Raw genomic sequence first — 24,245 nt, forward strand, 5'->3', positions numbered from 1 at the left:
GCTCATAGTGACGTTTGGGTACAACCCTTGAAATCTGATCCCCGTCGCCCCTGGGAGGCGTTTCAATGACTAAAAAAGAGTCCCATCCCCTTGAATCAAAATTGGACTGGATTTGGTATCGGGGCGGAGCTTGGCTGCGAGCTCCCTACCCCCTTTCCAAGTACCAGCTTCCAGCATTTGTGCCATCGTCAGCGTCACTCCTTGTTGAGAGAACAAGGCCCCAACAAGCTCATGGATCTTGTCGAGAAGAGCCACAGTCAGTGCCCTCCATTCAACAATGACATCGCTCGTTGCGTCAAAACTGGGGAGTTCCTTCTGGGATGCCTCCAACCCTTCTGCCAGTGTATTCTCCTTCAGTTCGAGAACGCCCAGGTCAACGAAGAGACCGCCGTTCCGATACTCAGGCAGACCGGTTCCTTTTTCCATGTTCTCCCACTCAAGACCCAACACTCGGGTGAAAGGCACGGAGAGAGAGTATGCAAGCCATTGCGTCAATTTGTGAAATGGTTGGATGTGCAGTGTCTTGTTTGGACTTTCTTGTCCAGCACTCGTCTTGGCTAAAATGTCAAGAGGCCAGGCATCTCCAATTGGAACTCCCGATATTTGTGTGCGATTTTTCGGCCAGGCTGGAAGAAGAACTTCTTGTAAGACAGACCACAGAGCTTCAAAATTCAGGTTCTGCGCTTCTCCTTTTTGCTTCACCAAGTAGTCTAAACCCACGGATTAGGAAATGTCGAAACATGGATATAGCAAGGGGACTCACCGACGAGGTTTCCAGGTCTCCCGCTCTCACCAAATATATGAGGTAAATTTAAAAGAGACTTCCCAACGCTATTTAGCAGGCTAACTCGAGAAGCGTCTCCGACGATTTGGTTCTCGGGGACGATTTGAAAGTGCTCTTGAAATTTGCTGAGGTCAAGGGCGGCAAGGCCATGGCCTAGGCGGGGTCAGCTCTGGGCACCCCTAACAATGATTAACCAGGAACATTTTGCTTTCTCACCATCGACACAATCTGTATCGCCCTGTTTCAAGGTCGAAAGAGAGCCGGATTTGAACATGTACAAAGCAGCGACGGCGATTCCTTCGCTTCTCCCGTAAGAATTCTCCGTCTCGGGCTCGGCGAACTTCCAGACATCGCCCGCACCTGCATCCAGAAGAACTGAAACAAAGAACAGGTCTGTCAGGCGGCGGACAATCTCCAGGGGATCGCAGCCCTTCAGTTGCCAACCCTTGATAAGTTGGTCTACCCGAGGAATACCCCCGACCTCAAAGTGTTGCCATCGACCGTGAGGGGGGATCTTGTCGAAGTTTTCAGGACCGAAGTCACGCTACTGTTGTCTTAGTCACGTCCTAATGCTATGATATGATCGTCAAATAGCTGTTACCTTGATGATGCCTGCGACATACTCTGCCGCTTTTGGCATGTGTTCCGGGTGGTAAGAGAAGTGCGAGAGTTGATTGTTTTGCGCAGCGGTGAGAACCAGGTGTGCCCGTTCCCGCACAGCTTGCAGGCTTTTCAAATATTCAATATCAGCCATGATCGCCGAGTCGCAGCGTGGTAGTGTCTGCTCTCAGCGGGTCTCGAGGCCAGTGATGCAGTTCAAGCTCCTCGATTCTCGGGAGGAGAATGGCTTGGAGTCGGATCAAGGGCGTCTCTGCAGATCACGTGTGCACGGTTGCAGCGCACCTGCAGAGGCGCGAGTGTCTCTTTTTCTTAAGGATGCATTCATACGTCAGGGTGGAGGGAGAGGCGGAGAGCTCCGTGAGTCGATAGCGATAGAGAATCCCGATAAGATGACTGATAAGATGACTGATAAGCCCCTCGCTGATAGGGAGATGTCTATCACGGCTGATAATCAGGGCGATAAGCACCAGCGTGCAATCTTATCGTTATCAACCATGGGTCCTCAAGGGCATTCAAGAATACATATAACATTGTGATGATCGTTCACGCCCTCATATCTTCATCCAAAACACGTTTCCCTCTCCCATCCTACCGGAGAAGTTCATCTAGCGCCACCCAAAATGCCCGCAAATACCAACACGATCAACGACACGGAAGCATCGCACATCCTCTCCCAGCTCCGCGATCAGTCATTAAGTCCAGCAAAAGTTCGTCGGCTCGTTGGTCAATGGACCACCGTGCTATCAAAATATGTCATTACGAAGCCGGCTCCTGAGGAAAAAGTGGCGGTGATTGTTATCTTGCGTTCGGGACTTGCAATGGCAGATCCATTCCTAGGAGCCCTCCCAGAAGAGGCCGACACAGTGACCTATCACCTGGGGTTATTCCGAGAGAAGGTCTCTCTTCGGCCCGTCGAATATTATAATAAACTCCCGGCGAAGAATCCCAAGATTAAGCGGGCATACGTTCTCGATCCACTGGTAGCCACAGGCGGTACTGCAACGGCAGCGATCGATATTCTGAGGTAGGCACAGGGGATCTTCGATGACGGTTATGTGTACATGGGTTAACCTTTCTATCTAGGGATTGGGGCGTGGATCAGATTACATTCTTTTCCTTACTTGCCAGTGAGAAAGGCCTGGAGAAGGTCGCTAGCATTTGGCCAGAGGGTACTGAGGTGTTTGTTGGCGCAGTGGATGAGGGTCTCGATGAGAAGGGTTATGTACAACCTGGCTTGGGTGATATTGGAGATCGGCTCTTTGGGACGAGTCTGGAGTAAGAAGAAATCGACCAGAATGAAACGAGAGTGTCTAGAGCACAATTCCCATTCTAGTTATGTTTCATCCGTTTGGTGTAGACATCGACATTTCATAGATATCATGACCACTAGCAAGGAGCGACTCACACACGAAGACAGTAAGCATCAGCCGTTATCTGCCCGCAATGGAGAGAGGCCGAGCCAGTGCCAACAGGCTCCACCTCGGATCAACTAGCTGTGCGCCAGTGTGGAATTTGAACCAATCATATCTAGCTAACTTCAGTCTCACTTGCCTCTACGACTCATCCTCGTCTTGACTCACGGCGCTAGCGCCCAAGACGAAGAAGTGATCTCGAAGCTGCAGGGTTTTCTCCCCGCCCCAAAAGTGCCGATCCGTGCTCATCTCGGTTCCCCCCGGAGCAGCTACTTGTCTCCACCAAGATCTTTGTCGAGTCATTCAAATTCAGGGTCCTCCACATGAAGCTGTCCTTCAAGTGTCCGTTTCTGAGACAGATACACTCTCGGGTGCACAGGCATGTCGTGGCTGCGATCCCTGACGGCTCCCAACAGGGGCGATGGGCCTGATGGCTTTGTGGTCGTAGACCACTCCGGTAAGTCGCACATTTACACCTGAACTTGCAAATAACTGACAACAAATTTAGATTCAGAAGGCTCAATCAAGCACGAATCACCCGAGACGATCAATGAGATCAAGGAATGGCTCAAGCCGACCGACTCGGACTCGCCTGCAAGCGAGTACCGAAAGCACCTGAACTCCCGCGCCGTGGGAACCGGCGAATGGATTCTGAAGACAGCGCAGTATCGCGAGTGGTCTCAGTCCGACTCAGTGGGCAACCTCTGGATTCGAGGAATCCCCGGATGTGGCAAGTCGGTTGTTGCAGCCAGCATGATCAGTCGCCTCCAGCGACTCGCCGACGGGCCTGTGCTGTTCTTCTTTTTCCGAGAGATTATCCAGAGCAACCGGTCACCGCGCTCGCTCGTCCAGGGTTTCTGTCATAAACTGCTCGATCATTCTCCATCATTACAATCTGAATTGAAGCAGCACCGCTCGAATTTTCCTACGGTAGAATCCGTTCCATTTGAGACGCTTTGGGGTAGCTTATCAGCTGCCATGCGCTTGACGCACAAGGTCCACTGCGTCGTCGATGCCCTGGATGAAATGGAACCTGGACACGACCGCTTAATTGAGAATCTACTTGATCTGGGCCGCCAGAATCCCCAGTCGATCAAACTAGTCGTCACCAGTCGCCAGGTACCTTACCTGGAAAAGCATATGAGTGGAGCTTCTTTGGTTGATCTGCGTCTCGACCGGCGAAATGTTGCCCGTGATATTTCCATATTTATCTCACAGCGCCTGGAAGATTCCGCGCTGGACTTAACCCATGACAAGATCGAAGATATCAAGAGAGCAATTTGCGAGAGGGGGAAGGGACTTTTCCTGTACGCCAGACTCATGCTCAACCAGCTATTACTCCGACCTGACGAGATTGCTGAAAATGTTGACAATCTACCCGATGGCTTGGGCGACATGTACACCAATCTGCTACGCGACCATGCGACAACTTCAGCAACCTCTCCAGCTTTCCAGAGGCTTGTTCTCCAGTGGATCACTCATTCGGCACGACCAATGCGACTGCTCGAGCTGGCTTCAATGATAGAGGCATTACCCGACCGAGCAGGTCTTGATCCGGACCGCGACGTTAAAATGGCCATTCGAACTACATGTGGTCCCCTGCTTGAGGTCTGTGAAGATGGAGTCGTTCAGATTATTCATCATTCCCTTACTGAGTTCATTCTCAATCGCGACGTCGAGCATACTCAAATGGCTCAACAAAGCCGCGAGTTTGCCGCAGTGGACTCTCCTGCCGTCCATGGTATGATTGCACGAGCCTGTATCCGCTACCTCTCAAATGGCTGCCTTCAGCAGTGGGATATCATGGAACGAACCAAAAGGAACCGAACAACGCTGTTACTGGAACACTACTTCCTGAACTACGCAATTGAACAATGGCCGTTCCATTTAAACATGGCTGTCCACTCTGATACTGATCTCCTGGAGCTCGCTGGGCAGTTCTGTCGCGATGAAAACAAGAATTATGAAGCCTGGAAAAACCTATGGGCTGAGGATAAGAAGGAACTCTCTGGAGAAGATTGCTCGCCTCTCCATATCGCTGCATACTGTGGAATTACTCGGTTTGCTGCTTACCTACTTTCCATGGGCGCAGATCCAAACTCTAAGGATACCGATGATAGATCACCTCTGGTATACGCGGTTATGAAGGGTCATGATGGAATGGTCAGCTTGCTTCTACACCACAATGCGGATCATGATATAAGGATCAAAGGAGGACAGACCCTCATACATTATGCGTGTAAGCTGAATCATGTTCATGTGCTACATGCTCTTATTGAAGGTGGCGCGGATCCAATGGCCAAAGGTCACCAATGCCGTGGATGTGGTGGATCATACTACTGTGAAATGCTCGGCACAAATGCCTATTACCATTCATGCCACAAATATGGGACTCCGTTGGCCTGGGCATGCGAGGATGGACATGTCGAAGCGGTCCGCGAACTAATGAAATATGTTGATTCCTCGCATCTCTGCGATGGTAATCTTCACATAGCTGCGAGAGAAGGTCAGCCCGAAGTTGCCAAAGTCTTGCTTCAGAATGAGAATGTCCGGAATGCCATCAACGAGCGGGACTCTGAAGGAAACACAGCACTCTATCTCGCTTCTCGCCAGCGTTGCTCCTCGACCATTCAGGTTTTGCTTGACCACGGTGCGGATGTTCGTGTTCTGTCTATGAATCGAAACTATCCCCCGGAGCCGCCTAAAAATCAAGAAAGCGCCGTCGCGCCCGTCTCTTCCCCGAGCTACACGCCTCTTCATGCGTGGGCCATTGGCATCGCACGTGAGGAGCACGACATATTCAATTTTGGCAAGTCGAGGTGTGAGCAAGACGTGGAAGGCTCCCTAGAAGCCTTGCTGAAGGCTGGCTGCGATATCAACGCCCGGGATCACAGAGGGCGGACACCACTTTTCGGGTGGTCACAAATGGATTGGTTAGTCATGCAAAGCAAAGAATTTGTCGCTCTTTGCCTGGATAATGGAGCAGATGCGACCGTGGTTGACCATAACGGGGCATCTCTTCTGCATCCCAGCTCAGGGAGGATTTGGAAGGATGAGCTTAGGCTTTTCGTCGACGCTGGTGTTGATATCAACCTGCCACGAAAGACAGATGGCATGACAGCTCTGATGCTCACGGCATTGGAGCAAAACCACATTGATCCTACTCTATTCCACCAAAAAGGAGCGGATTTTAATCAAAGAGACTATCTAGACAACACGGCTCTTCATCACTACTTTCGGAGAGACCCAGCTGGCAAACACTGCTGGCTGGATGCTTGGCTGTCGCTCTCAAATATGCATTTACGAAACCATCTTGGCAGAACGCCTTTGCATGAGGCATTGTATCGACAAGGCGGGCGTGCGGATGACCGTGATCTCCAACGGCTGGTAGAAATGCTAGAGAAACTGCTCAAACATGGCGCGTCTCTCGAAAGCCGCGATGGGCTCGGCAGAACGGCTCTTCTCATTGCACTGGTCGATACCAGGGGCGGATCATTGAAACTTGTCAATGAACTCTTGAAGCTTGGGGCTGATGCTACAGCAGTTGACTTCAAGGGGAAATCTGGTAAGTTGATCCTTGACAGTATTGACTTTTGGTGCCTACTAACAACCATTAGCTCTACACTACGCGTTCAAGCCCTTCCGCAATTCACACGGGGATTCAGATGATGTTTCACTCCAGTTAGCTCAGCGCCTCATTGACTCTGGCGCCAGTATCGGAGCTATTGACTACGACGGAAACACCGTCCTTCACGATCTGATTAGCCACCGACCGATATGGAAATCTGATGACTGGAACAGTATCGAGAAACGAGCTATGATGATCATCGAACTCGGAGGGCCTGTTAAACAGACCCAGCATCGAGGAAGAAATGCTCTACATATTGCAGCAGCCTTGGATATCGATCCTGGGTACAGTGGTATGGGACCAATCATGACTCGACTTGAATTCCTCCTTCAAGAATCGATGGGATTTGATGTCAATGCCCCTGACCATAAAGGAATCACTGCTTTGCACCTGTCAGCAGCCGTTTCAGACACCAATACTATGATCTTGATCCAACATGGTGCCAATGTTCGTGCAAAAGATTGCCACGGTCGCACTCCGATGCATTATGCTGCCCAGGCGGGTCAAAGCAACGTTGTTGGTCTCTTGACGGAAAGCTATCTTCAACAGGCAATTCCAGTAGACGATTTAAGTACTAAAAGACGATCTCCCTTGCATGAAGCCTCTCGATCGGGCTGTTCGGAAGCAGTGAAGCTTCTCCTCGACACAGGCGCCGATCCATCCTTACAAGACGAGCGTGGCCGGACGGCTTTGCATGCTGCTGCGGAATTTGAACATGTCACACGAGCCAGGAGAAGCCAAGCCCGATACGACCATGGACTACCCTTCCTCGCTGATCCAAAACGACGCCGGAAACAAGGGCAAAGCAGTCCACTTTCGCAGATGAAACTTGAAATATCAGATGAAGATGATTGCAGATGGATTCGGCAGATTGTGAGGTCATTGATTAGCGCTGGTGCTGATCCGCAGCAGCTGGATTACAATGGCCATAGACCGTTCGACGTGGCTGTTTCGCTTGGCTGTCTACCCGTCGTGGACGAACTGAGATACGCGCTCAAGGGAACGAAGTTTCAGTCTTTGGACCCCCTCGCTGGATCGCTATTGGATTTAGGTGACGCTCCACTGCAAGCAATGGTTCGATCCGTTCAGGTGCCTGAGGATAGCGCTTGGCTTCTGAAACGAGTTTTTGGAACAGGCGATGATCGTCTGGCCGAGGAGGTCGTTCGGTCCAAGTCTCTGAGACTGGGAAAAGATAGCAATGAAGCTGCTCTCTCCTTGCTTGCGCGCTGGGGCTTGACATCCACGATGGAAAGACTGATCCCCTATGTGGAAGATTCATGCGCTCTGATCCCTGTCCTACTGGGGCATGCGGCTGAAAGGTCGTCGTGCAACCTCGAGATGGTCGAGTTCTTGGTAAAGAGGTTGGAAGATCAGCACAAACATCCTGTCACCACCAAGCCTGAAAATCAGCTGGGAGGTGGACGTGGAAGAGGAAGAGGTGCTCCCAGAGGTCGTGGTCGTGGTCGCGGTGGTCTCGAGCATCACGTCTCTAAAACTCCAGTGACAACGCACCCGCTTGCAGGGTCTCTCGTCATATTCTCGACTGGCAAGCACTGGTGGCACCCCAAAGCACTTTCCTTGCTCTTAGATGCAGGCGTCGACGCCACTAAGAGTTTCAAACACAGCAGGGGCACCACTAGTCCCCTCCAAGTTGCTTTGAAGCCGTATGGCGGAACTTCGGAGACAAGCTATCGCTGCAAGTGGAACGAACAGACGCTCAAGCTACTGCTACAGAATGGCGCTGATGTCAATCACACCGAGCCCGGGAATGATTGGACACCCCTTGTCACCGCCATCAGTGGTAATTGTGAAATTGAAATCATCAAATTACTCATCGACCATGGTGCTTCAGTATCTCTTGGATCTCCGCCACCAATAATGGTCGCAATCAATGAGAATGACATCAACGTCATTGAACTTCTTTTGCAAGCTGGTGTTGATCCGAATGGAACTGAGAGTGACTGCCCTTTGCTGGCAGCTTCAGGATGCCGTGACAATGATTCCAGGGCCATGTCACTTCTTCTCCAATATGGTGCAGATCCTCTCCGGTTACTAGAGGACGGAAAGTCCACTGTCCTTCATCAAATCTGTGATGGTGAACATTGGTACTCTCACAAATTTATACAGCCCATTTTGGCAGCTGGGGTAAATATCGACACTTTGGATGGAAACGGGCGAACTCCTCTGATTAGAGCCTCGAGTGCGCCGTATGGCAGGGAGGATGGAGCTGCGTTGGCGTTGATTCAGGCCGGGGCAAATGTTCATGCCACTGATCGTTTCGGGTCGACTGCCCTGCATTATGCTGCTGAAAATGGGAATCTCGAGGTTGTCGAAGCAATACTGAAGCAGCCCCTCTCATCTTTCACGCGGAATCACAAGGGAATGACGCCCTTGTGTGTCGCGTTGGATTCCTATGCATCTTGTTCTGGCTGTGGATCAAGGTTCTACCTCGTCATCCAGGCCCTTCTTGATGCAGGCGAAGATGCACTGCAGATTTTACCGGACGGTAGAACGGCACTTCATTGCATTGCCGCAGCTGTGATGGAGTCTAGCAACCCCAATCGAGAAGCCCAGATTAAAGAAGCGGGGAGGGCAGATATATTTAGTGAGTCGACGAAGCTGTACCAGCGATTCGTGGATGCCGGTTGCGATCGCGAGGCACCCGACAATGAAGGCAATACTCCCATCTTCAAATATGTTGCTGCGAAGTATCCCTGGGATGGCGAAGACCAGTGGGTGGCCCAGCGATGCCCCCCAAACCCAGAAGACTACACCAAGATATTCGCCAAGCACGATGTCCACAAAGTCAACAGGAACGGCGATACTCTTCTGCACACTGTCGCTCGCCGAGAGGCATGTGATTCTGGCCGTGATGATGGCGAGGAGATGTTCTCGGCGCTCGTCAAGCTAGGGCTCAGTCCGTGGAAAGAAAACAATCAGGGCCAGACGCCTTTGGATATTGCTGCAACGACTGGAAAGAAGGGCGTATTGGCTTTGTTTGCTCGGGAAGAATAATTAGTACCATCCCTCAGATGTTACTTAAAATCTTACATTCCGGCAAGGCTCTTTTGGTAAATAGTAGCATGACAACACTTGTTCTCCATGAGTCGGAACCAGGAGTTGAGTGTATCCTTCATAGTAGACATGTTAAGAATAATGGTTCAGAAAACACGTTTTTTGCTATCGCTACTAAATGTATGGGTATATATATAGCCATACAGGTTAATGTAGTAGTAGTAGTAGTTCATTTGCCCGATTTAGCCGCCTGATGTCCTAGCAGCTATGCGGGAGTGGTGCAGAACCAGCCTGCACCTCCTTTAGATAGCTATCCTGGAACGAATATAACCTATTTCCTCCTCTCTGGTTCTGTTGGTGGGTATAGACCATAACGCCATAGCTAAGCAGCTCGATCCCTGTTATAGTATCCTTTAGTAAAGAGCCTTATCCTACAGGGTGGTCCCGCCACCTATAAGGCCTAGTTTTGTGCCTCGCCTTGCTCTACAACATCGCCACTCCGTGATAGGCCCATACCCCCATCAGGGCCTACTCGCCGCCCAGGTCACGGGTTACTATAGGGTGCCTAGGTGGGGGTATTGCGAGGGTGATAGGAAACGAACCTATAACCTAATACAGGTTAATGTACCTCTCATGTATCTTGGTGCTTCCTGCGGTTGTGTCCCTGATACCCTCGTTTCAACAAAGCTAAACTTTTACTATACAAGTGGGCTTGTGGTTTAGGGGTATAATACTCGCTTCGCATAGACGTGATTGCGAGGGGTCCCGGGTTCGATTCCCGGCGAGTCCAACTTTTTGTCATTTTTTGTCGCACAGACAGACAGCCCCACCGACACTAATGGTAGGCTCTCTTGTTATACTTAGACTATTATTTTCGAGGATTCTCCGTAGCTATCTATCTAAAGTAATGAACGACTGTGGCTGATGAACTAACGTCCTCTTAACAGCCGCAGCAACCATAATTCATGTCGGGGCCAGGTTATTACAAGCATGCCCAGCACAAACGTCGCGCAATTGGCCGGGGTCTCCGCAGAACCTCCTACTGGTTGGATCGGCGAAAGTCGGATGATGCTGTTCGGGCCTGAGACCTAAGAGTGGCATGGAATAATGCATAGCATCGATCGCTGATAGGCTGTGTTTGCGTGCCAAGATGCGTCATTGGACGTGCGAACCCTAGATCATTTCACTTCGGAGCAAGCAACTCAATCCAGCATGATGATTGAGACCGGGATCCGAAGATGAATCTCTGTGCCCTGCTTACCCCTTGCCCTAGCAGATAAGAATACTAACATCTGTTATCCTGACTCGCTCCGCAGCGAAGAAAGCCCCCATTACCCGGTGATCGGGGATAGGGGCCGTCTTCGCTTAGGTCAATGGTAGGCCCCGATGCCCCTATATATATGTTGTTGCTTTGTATACCCAAATGTGGTATGTTTCACCGCAAATGGACCCGGCGGCCAGAATCAAAAACCTTCTGCAGGTGGAGATTTCTCGTTGTCATTAACGGTGCCCATTCCGACTATTCTTAGTTGGATGCACCTCCGAGCAAATTAGAACTACATAGCGCGAACCAAAATTTAATAACTCATAATTATAAGCACTATAGAGGATTACAGCATAAGAACGATTATTGCGGAGCGAAGCGGAGCATATTACATCTCTGGAAAAGTGCCAGATACGTCTAATTTTCAGGCCAAAAAGGTCCCCGCCCCTGATTGGCTGGATACAGGGCGGTGGATGTAGCAATTCTGCCTGTCACAGTCGGCCCTATTGATTGGCTATACAGCTCGGCGGTCAGCCCCCTACGACGCGTCTCACTGGCCTGCTGGCCCCCATAGCGGCCCACCCACCTTACCCGTTCTATCATAGCTACATGCCTACGCACCTTACCCTTTACAGAACTAAGATAAACAGAATAGCTAGCAGCACTAGCCAGCGAGCAGCACTAGCGAGTGAGCAGTGCCATCGAGCAGCACTGGCGAGCGTGCAGTACTGGCCAGTATGATACAGTATCTTCATAAATTTTGGTCATGTAATCATTCAAAACCGCGGATTAAGCGCTTCGCTCCGCATACATTCTACGGTGCATCCCCCCTACGGCTAGGGGTCCGGGGGCGCCGTTAGCCCCCTGGTATGGGGCGCAATGGGGCGGAATGGGGCAGGATGAGATTGTAGAGGGGCCCCGGGGGGGGGGGCGCGATCTGTATTTATTTATGTACGAAGATATCATATTACGATATTATGTACGTTTCACGTAGGAAGCAAAGTAAATATATAGAGCCCCAGTAAATAATTCCTCCTGGCCCCTGCAGAGAGTAGTGGCCCGCCAAGACTAGACTTAAGGTATATAGAACTGCTATACTCCGTAATAATCACATCTTCCCTGATCCCATCTTCCCTTTCTCCTTGTCGAAATTCATCCAAACTCGACGTGCCGAAATGCATTTGCAAACCTCGATCCTCGCTATGAGCCTGTTCGCTGGCTTAGGCTCTGCGGGTACTCTCGTTTCTATGATAAACCCCAAAAATCATACGGAGTGTGTTATTCAGTCTATCGGTAATCAGGGCTGCGGCAGTCATGATGACCCTGCTTACTCTGCTCCCTGGGGCTACTCGAAGAACGGAAAGACATGTGAACGTAAGTACATCTTCTTCTACACTGCTGAATGCGTTGATTCAATTAAGCCCTGAAACTAACGGAGTGCTATAATTTCTAGCTATCGAAGACGCCGACAAGTACGTCCTCGCTAGCGTCCCTATCTGCGGCGATCTGAGTTCAGATATAAGCAAATGGACTGCCTATATCTATATCATCCCGTCGTACCAGCCAGGCAAAGGCTATACAATGGTGGAGAGTCTGTCGTACCATGACATGAACAAAAAGGACCACAACGAGCCCATGTGGTGCGCACTGCCGTCGGCCGGGTTCGGTCTGGGTACATCGTGTACTTTGGCTTCCCCTACGCCTAGTGCTTCCGTCACTCCTTCTGCTCGCGCGGTCTGATTAGAGCAAAGATGTTCCATAGGTATGCCTTGCTTGGTGTCCCTTATTCTACTATGGTATCACTATATGATGAGAGGTGGAAAGAATCGATCAAATTTTGGGAATGTTCTTTGCCCATAGGGACCTGTAGGGTTTATCTAGTAGGTCGGATTTGCACGTAAATGTCTTTACACTCGCGCTTTATTATCTCCTAGTCACCAAAAGACTGCTCGATATGCTTCAAAGCAAAATCCATTCATGGGCCAACATGTCAGTAGAACTCGATGTCATCTCACCCAAACAATGCTGACTTTCGGCTATAAATCGTGAGCTTCGAAGTGCCTCCCATAGGCAAGAAGGCTGTCAAGAGAAGTCATTCCCAAATCCTGCAAGGCTCATAGTACCCGATGCATAATTCCACTATTCCTACCAGGGCTAGGCAGGTACTGTCAATACATATGTATGTACCCATCCATGGATCAATCAACCAATCAACTGATCGATATTTTATTAACACGACGCAGCCTAGTACCACAAGGTCTACGGACGCGGTCCACCGCCAGAATAGAGATCATCGGAGTCCTGCAAGAAGTCCTGCAAGAATGCCATCCGAGACACCGTGTAAAATTCCACGCAGAGTGAGCGAGTACATAGTAGACAAAGGAAGTAGCCGATGATTTGTTGAAACCGGAGATTATGAAGTCATTCACACTCGTCCATAGATCCTGTGATTCCTTTACACACGCACCGTTCCCATGTGGCATGGGCAAATCAAATGCTAGCTTTGGCATCAATTAATTGTGGTTCGGGCGTACATAGGCTGTCACTAGCGTCGGTCATACCTAGCGTCTTCATCATTCCTAGCCTGTCGTTCAGATGATATCCATTTAGGGTTTACGTTCTATCGGAACCAGCGCCTAGACGGCCGAGCCTTCCAGGAACCTGATAACGAACCTAGGCACCTTTGTAGTCACATTGTAACCAACTCCCCAGACATCCGTCTCTAATCTTCCTCCGCTTGCCCTTTTCCAGTCCCACAGCCTCCATGATGCGGGACATCACGGTCCATGCAGACGAGATCCCGACCACTGACGTCCACATAAGAACTGTCCTTGTCGCAGCCGAGCCGTTGATCATCTCCTCGCTCAACAAGCCAGCACCAGTCGTCTCCTTTACTCCAGTGTGCCACATCCAGCATCGGATTGCCATTGCCATCATCAGTACGTGTGCAGCGTGCCCAGATATGCTGGCCTTTCGACTTGCTGCAACCAGGAGAATTCCCATCGATCCCGTACCCATAGGCATTCGGCAGCTTCTTGGGGGTGTCATCCCGGAACTTGTTAGTGATCAAGTGACTGAAGGAGGGCGACCACTCGACGCGTGGCGAAAGCATGTCTAGATCCCAGAACTCGGCGAGGAATTTGAGGATAGACGTGTGGGTAAAGTCGCGGTCTTGTTCCTTCGGCTTGTTCTGGACCACGCCCTTTTCCACCCAGGGGGAAATCAGGAGCGCAGGGACGCGGACGCCCAGGCGATCAAAGTGGTAGGTGTATTGCTTCCCATCGGCCATCTCTGAGTATGGAATGGAGTCACCTTGGGGGACGTCGGTAGGCGGCGCAACGTGGTCAGCGAAGCCGCCGTGCTCGTCCCAGGTTAAGATAAAGAGGGTCTCTTTCCACTGAGGTGAATTTCGGAGGGTCTCATATATGCCCTTCATGAAGTTCTCACCCATATTGAGCGGTGACGTGGGGTGCTGGGACATATAGTTGCAGCACTCCGGGTTAAGATAACTGAACTGCGGCAGGTTTCCAGCCGCGGCGTCTATATAGAATTGGTCGAGAGGCTTCACGTTCGTCTCGATCTTGCCCGTGCTATGGGTCCAATTATAGAAACTAGCATCTGGTAGGAAGGGGTCATCGGACGTGGTGGCATTCTCATAGTTGATCCAGGTAATTTTTTTCTCCGATAGCTGCTGGAAAATGGATTTCTGGGGCAACTTCGACTCGTAGAAGTCCTTCTCGTTCCCGCCGAGGCCGTGCGAGGTGCCTGAGGTCAGGTAGGCGCGGTTGGCGTCTGTGGGACCAGCAATGGCAGCGAACCAGCGGTCGAACAGCACGTAGTTTTGGGCTAGGGCGTCGAGGATCGGGATCTTCTCGAGGGGTACGTAGTTGATCACCTCGGCGGCCTTTTCGAGGTCGTTCCCCACGCCCTTTTTCCAATAGAGCCGTTGTTCCGTAACGAAGCCGTCCATTGTGCACTTGGAATTGATGGTCGGATGGTACGTGCCAAAGACCTGCATATTGCCACCAGTGATGCTGTGATCGGGGTCCTGGGGGGAAACATTGCCCGCGATAGGTTTGGCACAGACCGTCGAGTCGTTGGAAAGATCCTTGACCACACTAGCTGGATTGCAGTATTTGTCTTTGTTGTTGACATGGTTATCGATGGCGGAGCTGTAGTTGAGACTCCCGGCGAGGTGGTCAAAAGACCGATTCTCTTGAACTAAAACGACGATGTTCTTGATATTGCGCAGGGGGTTGGCAGCGGCCCCAACGACAAGGGCGACCAGTGCCAGGGACGGAATCATGATGGACGATGGATGAACAGGTCATAGGGACTCAGCCGTCCGAAGCCCTGGCCTTTATAATTTGGTTCTGATATTTTGGCCCCCCGTGCATAGTAAGTCCGTCATTGAAGGAGCCGTGAGGCAATGGGAGTAAATGAAACCTCGGGTGCCTGCCTGTACTTAGTTTCTAGGCACTTACTTAGTTTCTAGGCACTGCTGATCGTCTGGCTGCTACAGCCTTCTTTCCCCCACCACCTCCCCACTTATAAGGAATCCAGGGTCCATGAGGGGGCCATTGATTCCTTCCCGTCCCTGAGGATCCGCGAGGCTGAGGAAAGAAGGGGTCCAAAATCTCCTGAGGCTATGGCACGGCGTGAGATGTGACTTGATCGATTTTCATTAATAATTTTGATAGCGACGGTAGATAGGTCTGTAGATGCTGAGAAAACAGAAGAAGAGAAGATCTACGTGATCACTCCAATCTCTCCTTTGTACTAGCGTACACTCTCACAATAGTACCTATGTATCTGCTACGGATTCGATTAAGCCTGTTAGGTCACCACTGTGCAGCACCGTAGGCGATAAGTCCTACGCGAACTTCCCCAAGAAGCGGACTGCTTCTAAGACCCGGCTTCGTCGGTGGGAATCGATGATCATGGTGAGTATACTGTTAACTGCGCCACGAACTTTCTTTATAGCCATATGGATGACTTTTTGGAAGGAATTTTAACTGTTCGTGCGGATATCAATTGCTATTTCTTGGAGCTTGGACGAACCTGGATTCCCTCCGTCTGCTAACCCCCCCCCCCCCCCCCCCAACAACAAAGAAGCTGTCTAGATTTCATGAGATGGATACAAAGATACCCTCAACATCACATCATTGACGACAATGCAGACACTGCGGTCTTCTGGCAATGCGTGGGTCTCCTCATGATAGAGAAACTCCGGATATACAACTAAACTATTATCAGGCGACTTCTCCATACTTTCTGGCGTTGCCCATTCAATGCTGTATCCTGGAGATGGCGATCTGGCGGCCATTGAGGACATGTCGTCAAGTTCCACCTGGACTGCGAGAGATTTGGATACAAAGAAAGGTGATCTCTGTCCAGGTTTGAAAATTCGGCGTTGGGAAAATCCCTCTTTTACAATATATTCAGCCACCGAGTCGCTTGATGTCGTGACTCTTGAATTCGGGCTCGTCTCAATCTCTAGGGATCTATCCCCAGACCGAGCCGACATGACGACATTAGGAGAGGCTTTGGTTTGGGCCTCATCTGGTGCATCAGGCTCTTTGTCTATCTCGGTTATACCTTGTATGGTGCTTTGTGTGGTTGCCGAAATAGAGAGCGTGAGCAGCGTACTCTCATTAGGATACGGGAGTTTCGTCCGCTTGCTATCGCCTAGTAATTGCCGTATATTACCCATCAATAGATCATTGAACTTGTGTTGCAAGGACTTGAACTGCAGAATCGGGGGCAATCGCCAGCCATGATATAACCTTCCATGGCTTCGGCACGTGTGCATTTTCCCGTGCAGGCCGATGAACTGATTGCATAGGAAACACGCGTCTTTGCTGGAACTAATGACCCTCGGATACAGCTCGGGTGCTCTAATGTCGCAGAAGGCAAGGAGTTGGATTTCGGCGTGAATCTTGGCTTCTGTCAAGATCTGACGCGTTGTCTTCAGAAACGAATCTGGCGAAATTTGCTTGTTCGTCTGGTATGCTTGAGATTCACTAGGTTTATGACCGTTGATAAAACCAATTCGAGACAAAAGGGTTTGCAGGCTCGGGGTGTATCCGGGATCGCGGGCTCTGTCGAATGCCGCCTGGGGAAGATTCACAGGCTCTATCTGCATATTTCGAGTCACCGGATACTTTTTGGCGACACGATAGAGAATCCGAGCCGCGTCGCGATATCTGGCAACTTTGCCGATGGTATCCACAAGACTCTTGCGCTGAGATGAATCCATGTGCGAAAGTAAGTTGACTAGCTCGTTGAATTTTTGTAATTGACCTAGCCGGTGGATTCCATCTACCAGGTCGCCTATGCGAGATGCAACCCAATCGTTGGACCAAATGTTGACCAACTTGATGGCTCTCTTGGAAGCTCCCATGAAGCCTTCGTAAGTAGCCATCAAGCCAAGGCTGCGAAGCTTTTCTCGTCCCAGACGTTGAAGACTTGCCCTGGCATCCTTCAGAGTCTCGTTGATCGGTTTCTTCTGCTCTTTGCGCCAACCGGGGGCCAGTCCTAATCTGCAAAGAATGCGAGAAGAGCACATGTTAATGATCGCACGAAACACCGCTTTTTCTATCTCGGGGCCTTGGTGTTTCCCTGGAGCTTGTTAGAAGAAGAGAAGGAAAAATATGGGTACAGGAATGAATCAACGGACCGTATTGTGCCTCCTTCAGTACCTTGAAGATTTCCTCGAGCTTTTCTTTCAGGTCGCGAAGAATGACATTCCCGTCACTCCATGTGCTCTTGTTGATGGCCAGGAGAACATTCAAATGAGAGCCAGAGGAAGCCTGCTCAATACAGATGGCGGGGATATGCGTGGGTTTATCGTTCGGTTTTGCCAGAAAAGACAGAATCTCGGCCAACTTTCGCTCCTTGGAGAAAGGTAAGATGTACCCTTCGTCGTGGTCGCTGGTTGAAGACACTGGATTTCGCAACGGTGGGTTCTGAACTTCGGCGAGAAAATAGCTGAGAGCGATATTCTCAGCGCATATCACAGCGGGGGACTGAGTGCTGGGTGACATTGCTGGACGGGGATGCAGGTACTTGGGCGCCGGAAGCAGCTCATCTTGGAGGGGATGGGCTCATAAATCAAGTCGCAAAGATCCTAGGCGCTTGCAGCTCATGCATGATAGCCAGGTGGGAGGCAATGACATATCATTGCCTATCAAACAATCCCAGTACAGATGCATCGGTGGGAGAGTGCGCTCTCAGTGGTTCCTGGATACTAACCCTGGCTGTTGGCGCCGCTGCGTTTGGCCCTAGTGATGCACCTATACGTGTCGCGAGTGTACTTTGGACGGCGAAGAGTCGGCCCCCTTTTTGCTTCTGGATCATCCAAACGTGGAAATCCATTCTGGTAGATTCTCACACAACCAGCTAGATTCTCACACAACCAGCTTTATCGAGGACCGCTAACCGGTGTAAGAAATTGGGGCGGGGGCGATGCGACACGCAATAAATGGCTGCCTTCGCAGTAGCCTCCGCTTCTCGTCGGATGCTGCCCCCAAGAGCGACCAGCAAACCCCGGAGCCACAGCTATAAAAGACCGTCAGCGCTTCGCATACTGAGGCTTCAAGTCATCACTCTTCTCTCTTACGATCGGACATCGACTCTACCCCCTTGCACAATGCCCGTCACCGAGATCGCCCAGTTCCGCTACAAAGCAGGAAATCCTTCAGCCACCGAGTCCATCCTTCTTCAACAGGCTCAGCAGGCCCAGTCCGAGTACTCCAACCATCCAGCTCATCTGCTGCGGCAGGTAGAGGACTCGAGCTATGGGTATATCCTGGGCGGGTGGGAGTCGGTTGCTGTGCACACAGAGGACTGGATCCGCTCGGAGACCAACCAGAAAGTGATGGCTGGGCTGCAGGATGGCATTGACGTGGAATGGATGTTCCATTTGGATATTGACGTGAGTCTTTCCACCAGTTGTGTCCCGATGCAACTCTTGAACTTCAGACTCACCGTGCATAGCCCTCGACCTCCAGCGCACCCTTCAAGGCGCCGGTGGTCAGCATCACGCGCTGCTTCGTCGAGCCGAGCAAAAAGGCAGGTTTTGAAAATTTTCTCAAGGCCGGGTTGCCTCAGCTTGCCGGGTACGAGGCCCTGGTTGCGTATGCTGGCGGGTGGCGCATCGACAAGGAAGGCGAGGACGAGGAGTACGTGCTCTTCGGCGGCTGGAGCAAGGTGGAAGACCACCTTGGCTTCGCCGGGTCGGAGGCGTCCTCGGAATTCAGCAAGATTAGAGATTTCGTCAAGGGCGCAGAGGCCAAGCATATGGTTGTGGAGAAATGGCAGTAGTGGGGTCGCCAACATTTAAAGGACGATGATTTAGATACAGCGAAAAAATGAGTATTTTCGGCGCCCAGATAGAGCCGACCGCGAAATGTATTTGACAGCATCCATGAAATATTCAAATGGGTATTTATGGGTCATAATCGTCCTCGTGAGTCGAAACAAAACAAGAATGACGGAGGGGGGCAAGCAGCAATATACAATGCAATTGTCGCCAGAAACCTGAACCTCGTGAGAACCAACTCCCACGCAAAAGAAATCCCCGAACCCCGATTCAATCCATTATGCAATTTAAAGCACCTTTGTCTTCATCCACTCTCGGGTGCCAACACCGAGATTGAGCCCATTGCGCTCCCACCAGCTCCGGACGCGGCCATCCGCCCCCGAGACGGCGTCCTCGAGTGCTTCTTCGATGTCGCATGTTTTGAACTCGACGCGCAAGCCACAGTCCTTCCACCATTGAAGGACGTGGTCATGCCCGTTCTTGGTCGGTCCCACGAGAACCTGATTGTCAAAGATCATCTTGGGTCCCTTCAATCGGTACCAGAAATCAAGGACATGGACATGCCCGTGCGTACTGGCTATGCGAGCGACATGCTCGGCATGGCTATACGGAATGCCTGATGCATCCCACCAAGCAAGAGAAGCCGTACGACCAGACTGCGCCGCCAGGAGAACCGATTTGCCCACTTTGAGAGGAAGGGGATGGTGACTGGGGGCATTTGCTGATGCGGACTTCCACCAATCCAGAACTGCAACTCGGCCCTCTGCGCTGGCTGACTCGAGGGCACGCTCGGAGTATCGAAGAGGAAGACCCGAGTGTAGCCACCAGTTGAGGACGTTAATCAAGCCGGCGCGAGAAGCACCGTCCATGGCATCAGCCATGTATTCTTTGTTGGGCAATGCAGGGGCATCGCGCCACCAGGTGAGAACGGTTGGGTTGCCGTAGATCGCAGATGCACGGTAGGGGATGTTGGTCAACCGAGAGGTCGTCCAGAGAAGGTCCAAGTGATTTTCAGTGAGATAAGAAAGGATATCGGTGCGGGAGAATTTTACAATGAGATGGCAGGCAAGATCTGACAGAGGTTTCCACCGAGGCAGCCCGTCGATCCGTTTCTTGATGGCGGCAAATGAGCCTCGGAGAATGGTGTATTCCAGCGAAGCTGGTGTGGACATTTTAAGCAAGTGGTTCTGCCACTCTTGAGGGACAGGGATATTGGTAGGGATGCCCACAGCTTTGGCAGTTTCCCAATCTCTCAGCTGGTCCTCAAATACGTTAAGCCAGAGCTCAAGGGGCAAGGACCGGGCCTTCAGTTCAGTGTTTGGCCAGTGTTTTTGCAAATAGCGGAGTGCTGACTCTGGGTCACTGCGAGAAGTCTTTGCTGAGGAAAGGATCGGGTTCGAAGGTGACTGGGCTGCATTTATGCCGCTTTTCATACCGGCCGCTTTGGCAAGAGACGTCTCCCATTGTGGCAAATCTAGACCCTCCTCTAGCGCCCGATGCATGTCGTGCAACCCGTTCCATGGAAGCAATGTCAGATCCTCAGGCCCGTTGGACTCCCAGAGCACGGGCTTCACAACCCGAACGCATGGCCAAAAACGATTGATCTCATCCAACTGTCGAGAGCTCAACGGATGGTCCCATTCTGACACAGTCATGCCGGGAATGAGGATCACGGGTTTGGTAGAAACCCAGCCGCGGAGGAGAGCCAGGGTCAACGTGTTCGTCAACCCGGACAACATCGAGCCCAGGGCTCCCGCATCGATCGGAGCGACCAAGAGCATATCAGCCCACTCGCAGAGCTCAGCTGTTTTGGCCTTGAGCCATTTCCGTGCCCCAGTCTTCTTATCGAATGTCTGACTGTCCACTGTGTCCATATAATGGGGGATTTTGTTCGTGCCTGCCAGCAGGGCCGAGGGTTCATCGGTAATCAGACGCAGCTCAATGTAAGGGTTGTGTACAAGCGAAGGAAGCACGGAGCCGGCGAAGGCGCTGTCCGTCGAGAGAAGGAGCCGCCGACGCCGCCGGCGCGAAGCTGCATTCCTCGCGGCCGGGTCGGGGCAGACCCGATAACCTTCTTCATTGCCGATCACCGTTTCCTCGCCGTCACCATCTGCCTCCATCGGAGATTTTGGCGCCACCTCGGTGCTATTGATGGTGCTATTACGAATGCTGTATTTGATCGGGTCGAACGGAAAACCAACTGCCATGCCAGGATGGGTGCCAGGTGGCAAAGAGGGTGCAGGAATGCCCAGTGAAGTATGGAATGATCGCCGGTGGAAGGTAAGACGGGGAATCAGTTCGACTTGTAGAAGAGGGCGAGAAGCAGTAGGGACGAGGAGAAAGTCGAGATCGCCCGAGAAAATGCGCGAGGAAGAAAAAGAGGTAGGAGGCAATTATCCTGTAACGCTTTAAGTGCTTATCCGACAGTAGTTTCGGGCTGGGGATCGGGCAATCGAAGCGGTAACTGGGCCCCAATGATAGCGAAACGAATCCACCGGGTCCAGGTGCGTCGTGTCACCGTCGCAAGTCGCTCTGATCCTATCTCTTGAGGCGCCCGAGCGGTGTAGCTGTCTGCGTTGGCTGGGTACTTTGGTTTGATCTGGAGGTGCGTCGCCACGTCCACTTCCGCAGCACATGACACTGCAGAGCTTCAAGGACGAGATCAGGAGATGCCGAAGGGGCCTGCAGCGAGAGCTGCCAATGAACGGAGACTCGGAGACACCAGCGTTAGTGACCAGACCCGGCTAGAGGCGGGCAGCCGTGCAGCGAGTTGCGATGATTGGAGTAGCTCCGCGGGCGGTCAAAGTGTCTCCGCGATGCGCCCAATCAGGTGCGACGCAATACTATGTCATGATGATCTAGCACTGAATACATCTGGCCTAGTACATCAGTATATCATCTAGTCAACCAAGGTTGGTTTCATCTAGCCTTCACCGAGTCATCCCTTCCCTGGAATGCTTTCTGAGAAAACTACCATTTTTCCAGGAGTGAGACGCTGAATATTTTGACGGTATAGCTCATTCTGTGTACGGTCTATGTATAGGCTCAGTTTTCTAGCGAGCACCATCAACACCACAAATGACAGGATATCTCTCACCCCCTATCGCACGGTCCATACTGCTCACCGTCGAGCCAGATTGTTATGCAATTTGTGCTCGCGCATAGCTAGGCTACTCAGCGCCGCCAGCACAGCCAATCCCAGCAGTGTCAGGAAAACCGCCCGCAGCGAGTTCATATAAGCATCAAGCACACCGGTGACCCAGTCCTCTGGCAACTTGAAAATCTCATCCAAGCTATCGCGGAGCCGCGAGATAATCTCCGCCGCGTGCTTGCGACCACCAAACCGCGCCCATAGCCCAACGTTCAGGGTGTTTTGGAACACCGTAGACGCAACCGTCACCCCAATCGTGCTACCGGTGCTGCGGAAGGCATATGAGATAGACGTGACCACTGCATGATGTTGGTGATCCACCGCCGAGATCAGCGCGACCAGTGTGACCGTCAATATGCTGCCGTATGAAACACCCTGCAAAAGGAAGTAGGGGAATGGCAGCCACCAAGGCGTGGACAGATCCAAAGTACAAATCAATGCGCATGAAGCGGCTTGCAGTGCCACAGCAATTGACCCGAGGAGCTTGTAGCGACCACTAGCTCGCATGATGAATCCACAGCCTAGGGACCCGAGCGAAGTCCCAATCGCCTGTGGGATCAGACGGACTCCAGCGGCAGTGGCCGACAGGCCTTGCACTTGAAAGTAGAGCGGGAGATAAAAGAGCAGACCAAAGACAGTCATTGTGGTGAACCAATTTGTCAGACATGCCGCTGCCACCGTGCGGTCTAGAAGTAGCTTCACGGGTACGATCGGCTCCAACGCGACACGAGTTTCCACGTAGATGAAGAGGCCCAGGAACACGACGGACAGAGGCAGCGACGTGAGAACCAGCGGGTGAGTCCATGGTACCTGGTTACCGCCAGTGTTGAGTCCCAGCAGCAGCGTAACCAGGGCTAGAACCAGAGTGATAGCGCCGAGAAAGTCCACGCGCTTGATCTTGGCCTCGTCGGTCTCTTTGACGGGGATCTTGATCTTGACCGCGACCAAGATGCAGGAGATCAGCAGGAAGGGGATTTGGATCAGAAATGCCCAGCGCCATCCCAGTGTGTCATTGATCCAACCACCGAAGACGCCCCCAAGTCCGCTCCCAGCACCATAACAAATATTCCCAACCCCTTGCCAGATGCCTCGCTTCCGAAGAGGAACCAAGTCTGAGATGACGAAAGTCGAGATCACTAAGTATCCACCGCCGCCGATGCCAGCGACCACGCGGCCCAGGATGATGGCCCACTCCGTCTTCGCCAAGCCACAGATCAAGTTGCCCAGAGCGAAGAAGATATTCGAGCAAACCAACCCCCAGCGTCGCGAGTATATATCAGTTAATCGGCCACTGATAGGCTGGCATGCAGCATTGGAGATCAGATAGGAGGTAGCCAGCCATGAGAGCAGCGAGAGCGAGTTGAAGGAGGACGAAATGGGGGCTGACAGCGTCGCAACGATGGTCGTGTCTGCCAAATATGAGCCCGTCAGTATATACTGGGTCAATGGAAATGTCCAGTATGGATTCGCGTACCTAGAGCAGCCAAGAAGACACCCAGCCAAATGCTGCTCAGGATCAGGATCAGTTCCTTGGTGCTGGGCTCCTCTGCCAGTGGTTCCTGTCCCTCCGCCGGGCGAGCATCGACGGAGGGATTGTCGCGGAGCAAAGGAGTCTGTTCCGTCGCCGCAGCTCTGGCAGACTCATCGGAAGACATTGCACCTTGCACTGTGGTCGCCGTTTTTCCGCCGGTGAGGTCGACTCTTTTTCGAGTGACTTGCTCGGGGAGCAAATCGGAGGGAAAGTTGGCGATGGCGTGCGGAGAACTGCCGGGCCGACCGATGTGGATCATTGCAAGCTAGTAGTTAACTCAGTTGTAACGACATAATGTACATCTATGTAGTCCCCCTCGGAAAAAGAGAAAATGTCATTAATTCGGTGAACCAAGATAGTCAATCTACGATTCGCCCAAATTCCACATCTGGATACATATCTCACTACGCCCAGAGTCTGGAGAATTCAAATGTTGCGTCGAGACGCAGCAACAGGGCAACAGCCATCCACTTGTCCTGGTTCCATTCTTTGGCCTTGTATTTAGAGCCCGAGGTC

The 24,245-nt window shown here is 51.7% G+C and overlaps 8 protein-coding genes across 8 annotated transcripts; 3 read left to right on the top strand and 5 right to left on the bottom strand.

The window, feature by feature from the left end:
- Nucleotides 1-69: 69 nt before the first annotated feature.
- On the bottom strand, nt 70-1,538 carry N7459_001160 (URC4/urg3 family protein; the record flags this gene model as incomplete). The annotated part of the gene is made up of 4 exons (XM_056940345.1): nt 70-710; nt 764-937; nt 1,001-1,328; nt 1,386-1,538. 4 exons carry the CDS (start codon nt 1,536-1,538, stop codon nt 70-72), a joined length of 1,296 nt encoding a protein of 431 aa, XP_056804625.1.
- A 487-nt stretch (nt 1,539-2,025) lies between these two features.
- Nucleotides 2,026-9,460, top strand: N7459_001161 (uncharacterized protein; the record flags this gene model as incomplete). The annotated part of the gene is made up of 6 exons (XM_056940346.1): nt 2,026-2,429; nt 2,489-2,680; nt 2,763-2,821; nt 3,197-3,274; nt 3,326-6,382; nt 6,435-9,460. 6 exons carry the CDS (start codon nt 2,026-2,028, stop codon nt 9,458-9,460), a joined length of 6,816 nt encoding a protein of 2,271 aa, XP_056804626.1.
- Nucleotides 9,461-11,899: 2,439 nt separating this feature from the next.
- N7459_001162 (uncharacterized protein) lies at nt 11,900-12,464 on the top strand (the record flags this gene model as incomplete). Its single annotated transcript, XM_056940347.1, has 2 exons — nt 11,900-12,098; nt 12,178-12,464. The coding sequence occupies 2 exons, from the start codon at nt 11,900-11,902 to the stop codon at nt 12,462-12,464; spliced, it is 486 nt and encodes a 161-aa protein (XP_056804627.1).
- A 982-nt stretch (nt 12,465-13,446) lies between these two features.
- On the bottom strand, nt 13,447-15,030 carry N7459_001163 (uncharacterized protein; the record flags this gene model as incomplete). The annotated part of the gene is made up of 1 exon (XM_056940348.1): nt 13,447-15,030. One exon carries the CDS (start codon nt 15,028-15,030, stop codon nt 13,447-13,449), a length of 1,584 nt encoding a protein of 527 aa, XP_056804628.1.
- Nucleotides 15,031-15,873: 843 nt separating this feature from the next.
- On the bottom strand, nt 15,874-17,770 carry N7459_001164 (nucleic acid/nucleotide deaminase domain-containing protein; the record flags this gene model as incomplete). Its single annotated transcript, XM_056940349.1, has 2 exons — nt 15,874-17,345; nt 17,386-17,770. Coding segments are annotated over 2 exons (1,857 nt in total), but the record flags the coding sequence as incomplete, so codon positions are not given.
- Nucleotides 17,771-18,375: 605 nt separating this feature from the next.
- N7459_001165 (uncharacterized protein) lies at nt 18,376-19,049 on the top strand (the record flags this gene model as incomplete). Its single annotated transcript, XM_056940350.1, has 2 exons — nt 18,376-18,660; nt 18,723-19,049. 2 exons carry the CDS (start codon nt 18,376-18,378, stop codon nt 19,047-19,049), a joined length of 612 nt encoding a protein of 203 aa, XP_056804630.1.
- A 285-nt stretch (nt 19,050-19,334) lies between these two features.
- On the bottom strand, nt 19,335-21,254 carry N7459_001166 (uncharacterized protein; the record flags this gene model as incomplete). Its single annotated transcript, XM_056940351.1, has 1 exon — nt 19,335-21,254. The coding sequence occupies one exon, from the start codon at nt 21,252-21,254 to the stop codon at nt 19,335-19,337; it is 1,920 nt and encodes a 639-aa protein (XP_056804631.1).
- A 914-nt stretch (nt 21,255-22,168) lies between these two features.
- N7459_001167 (uncharacterized protein) lies at nt 22,169-23,988 on the bottom strand (the record flags this gene model as incomplete). The annotated part of the gene is made up of 2 exons (XM_056940352.1): nt 22,169-23,607; nt 23,673-23,988. 2 exons carry the CDS (start codon nt 23,986-23,988, stop codon nt 22,169-22,171), a joined length of 1,755 nt encoding a protein of 584 aa, XP_056804632.1.
- Nucleotides 23,989-24,245: the final 257 nt, after the last annotated feature.

The sequence above is a fragment of the Penicillium hispanicum genome (assembly GCF_028827665.1).
Source record: "Penicillium hispanicum strain IBT 35686 chromosome Unknown utg000001l_segment0_segment0, whole genome shotgun sequence".
Classification (NCBI taxonomy): domain Eukaryota; kingdom Fungi; phylum Ascomycota; class Eurotiomycetes; order Eurotiales; family Aspergillaceae; genus Penicillium; species Penicillium hispanicum.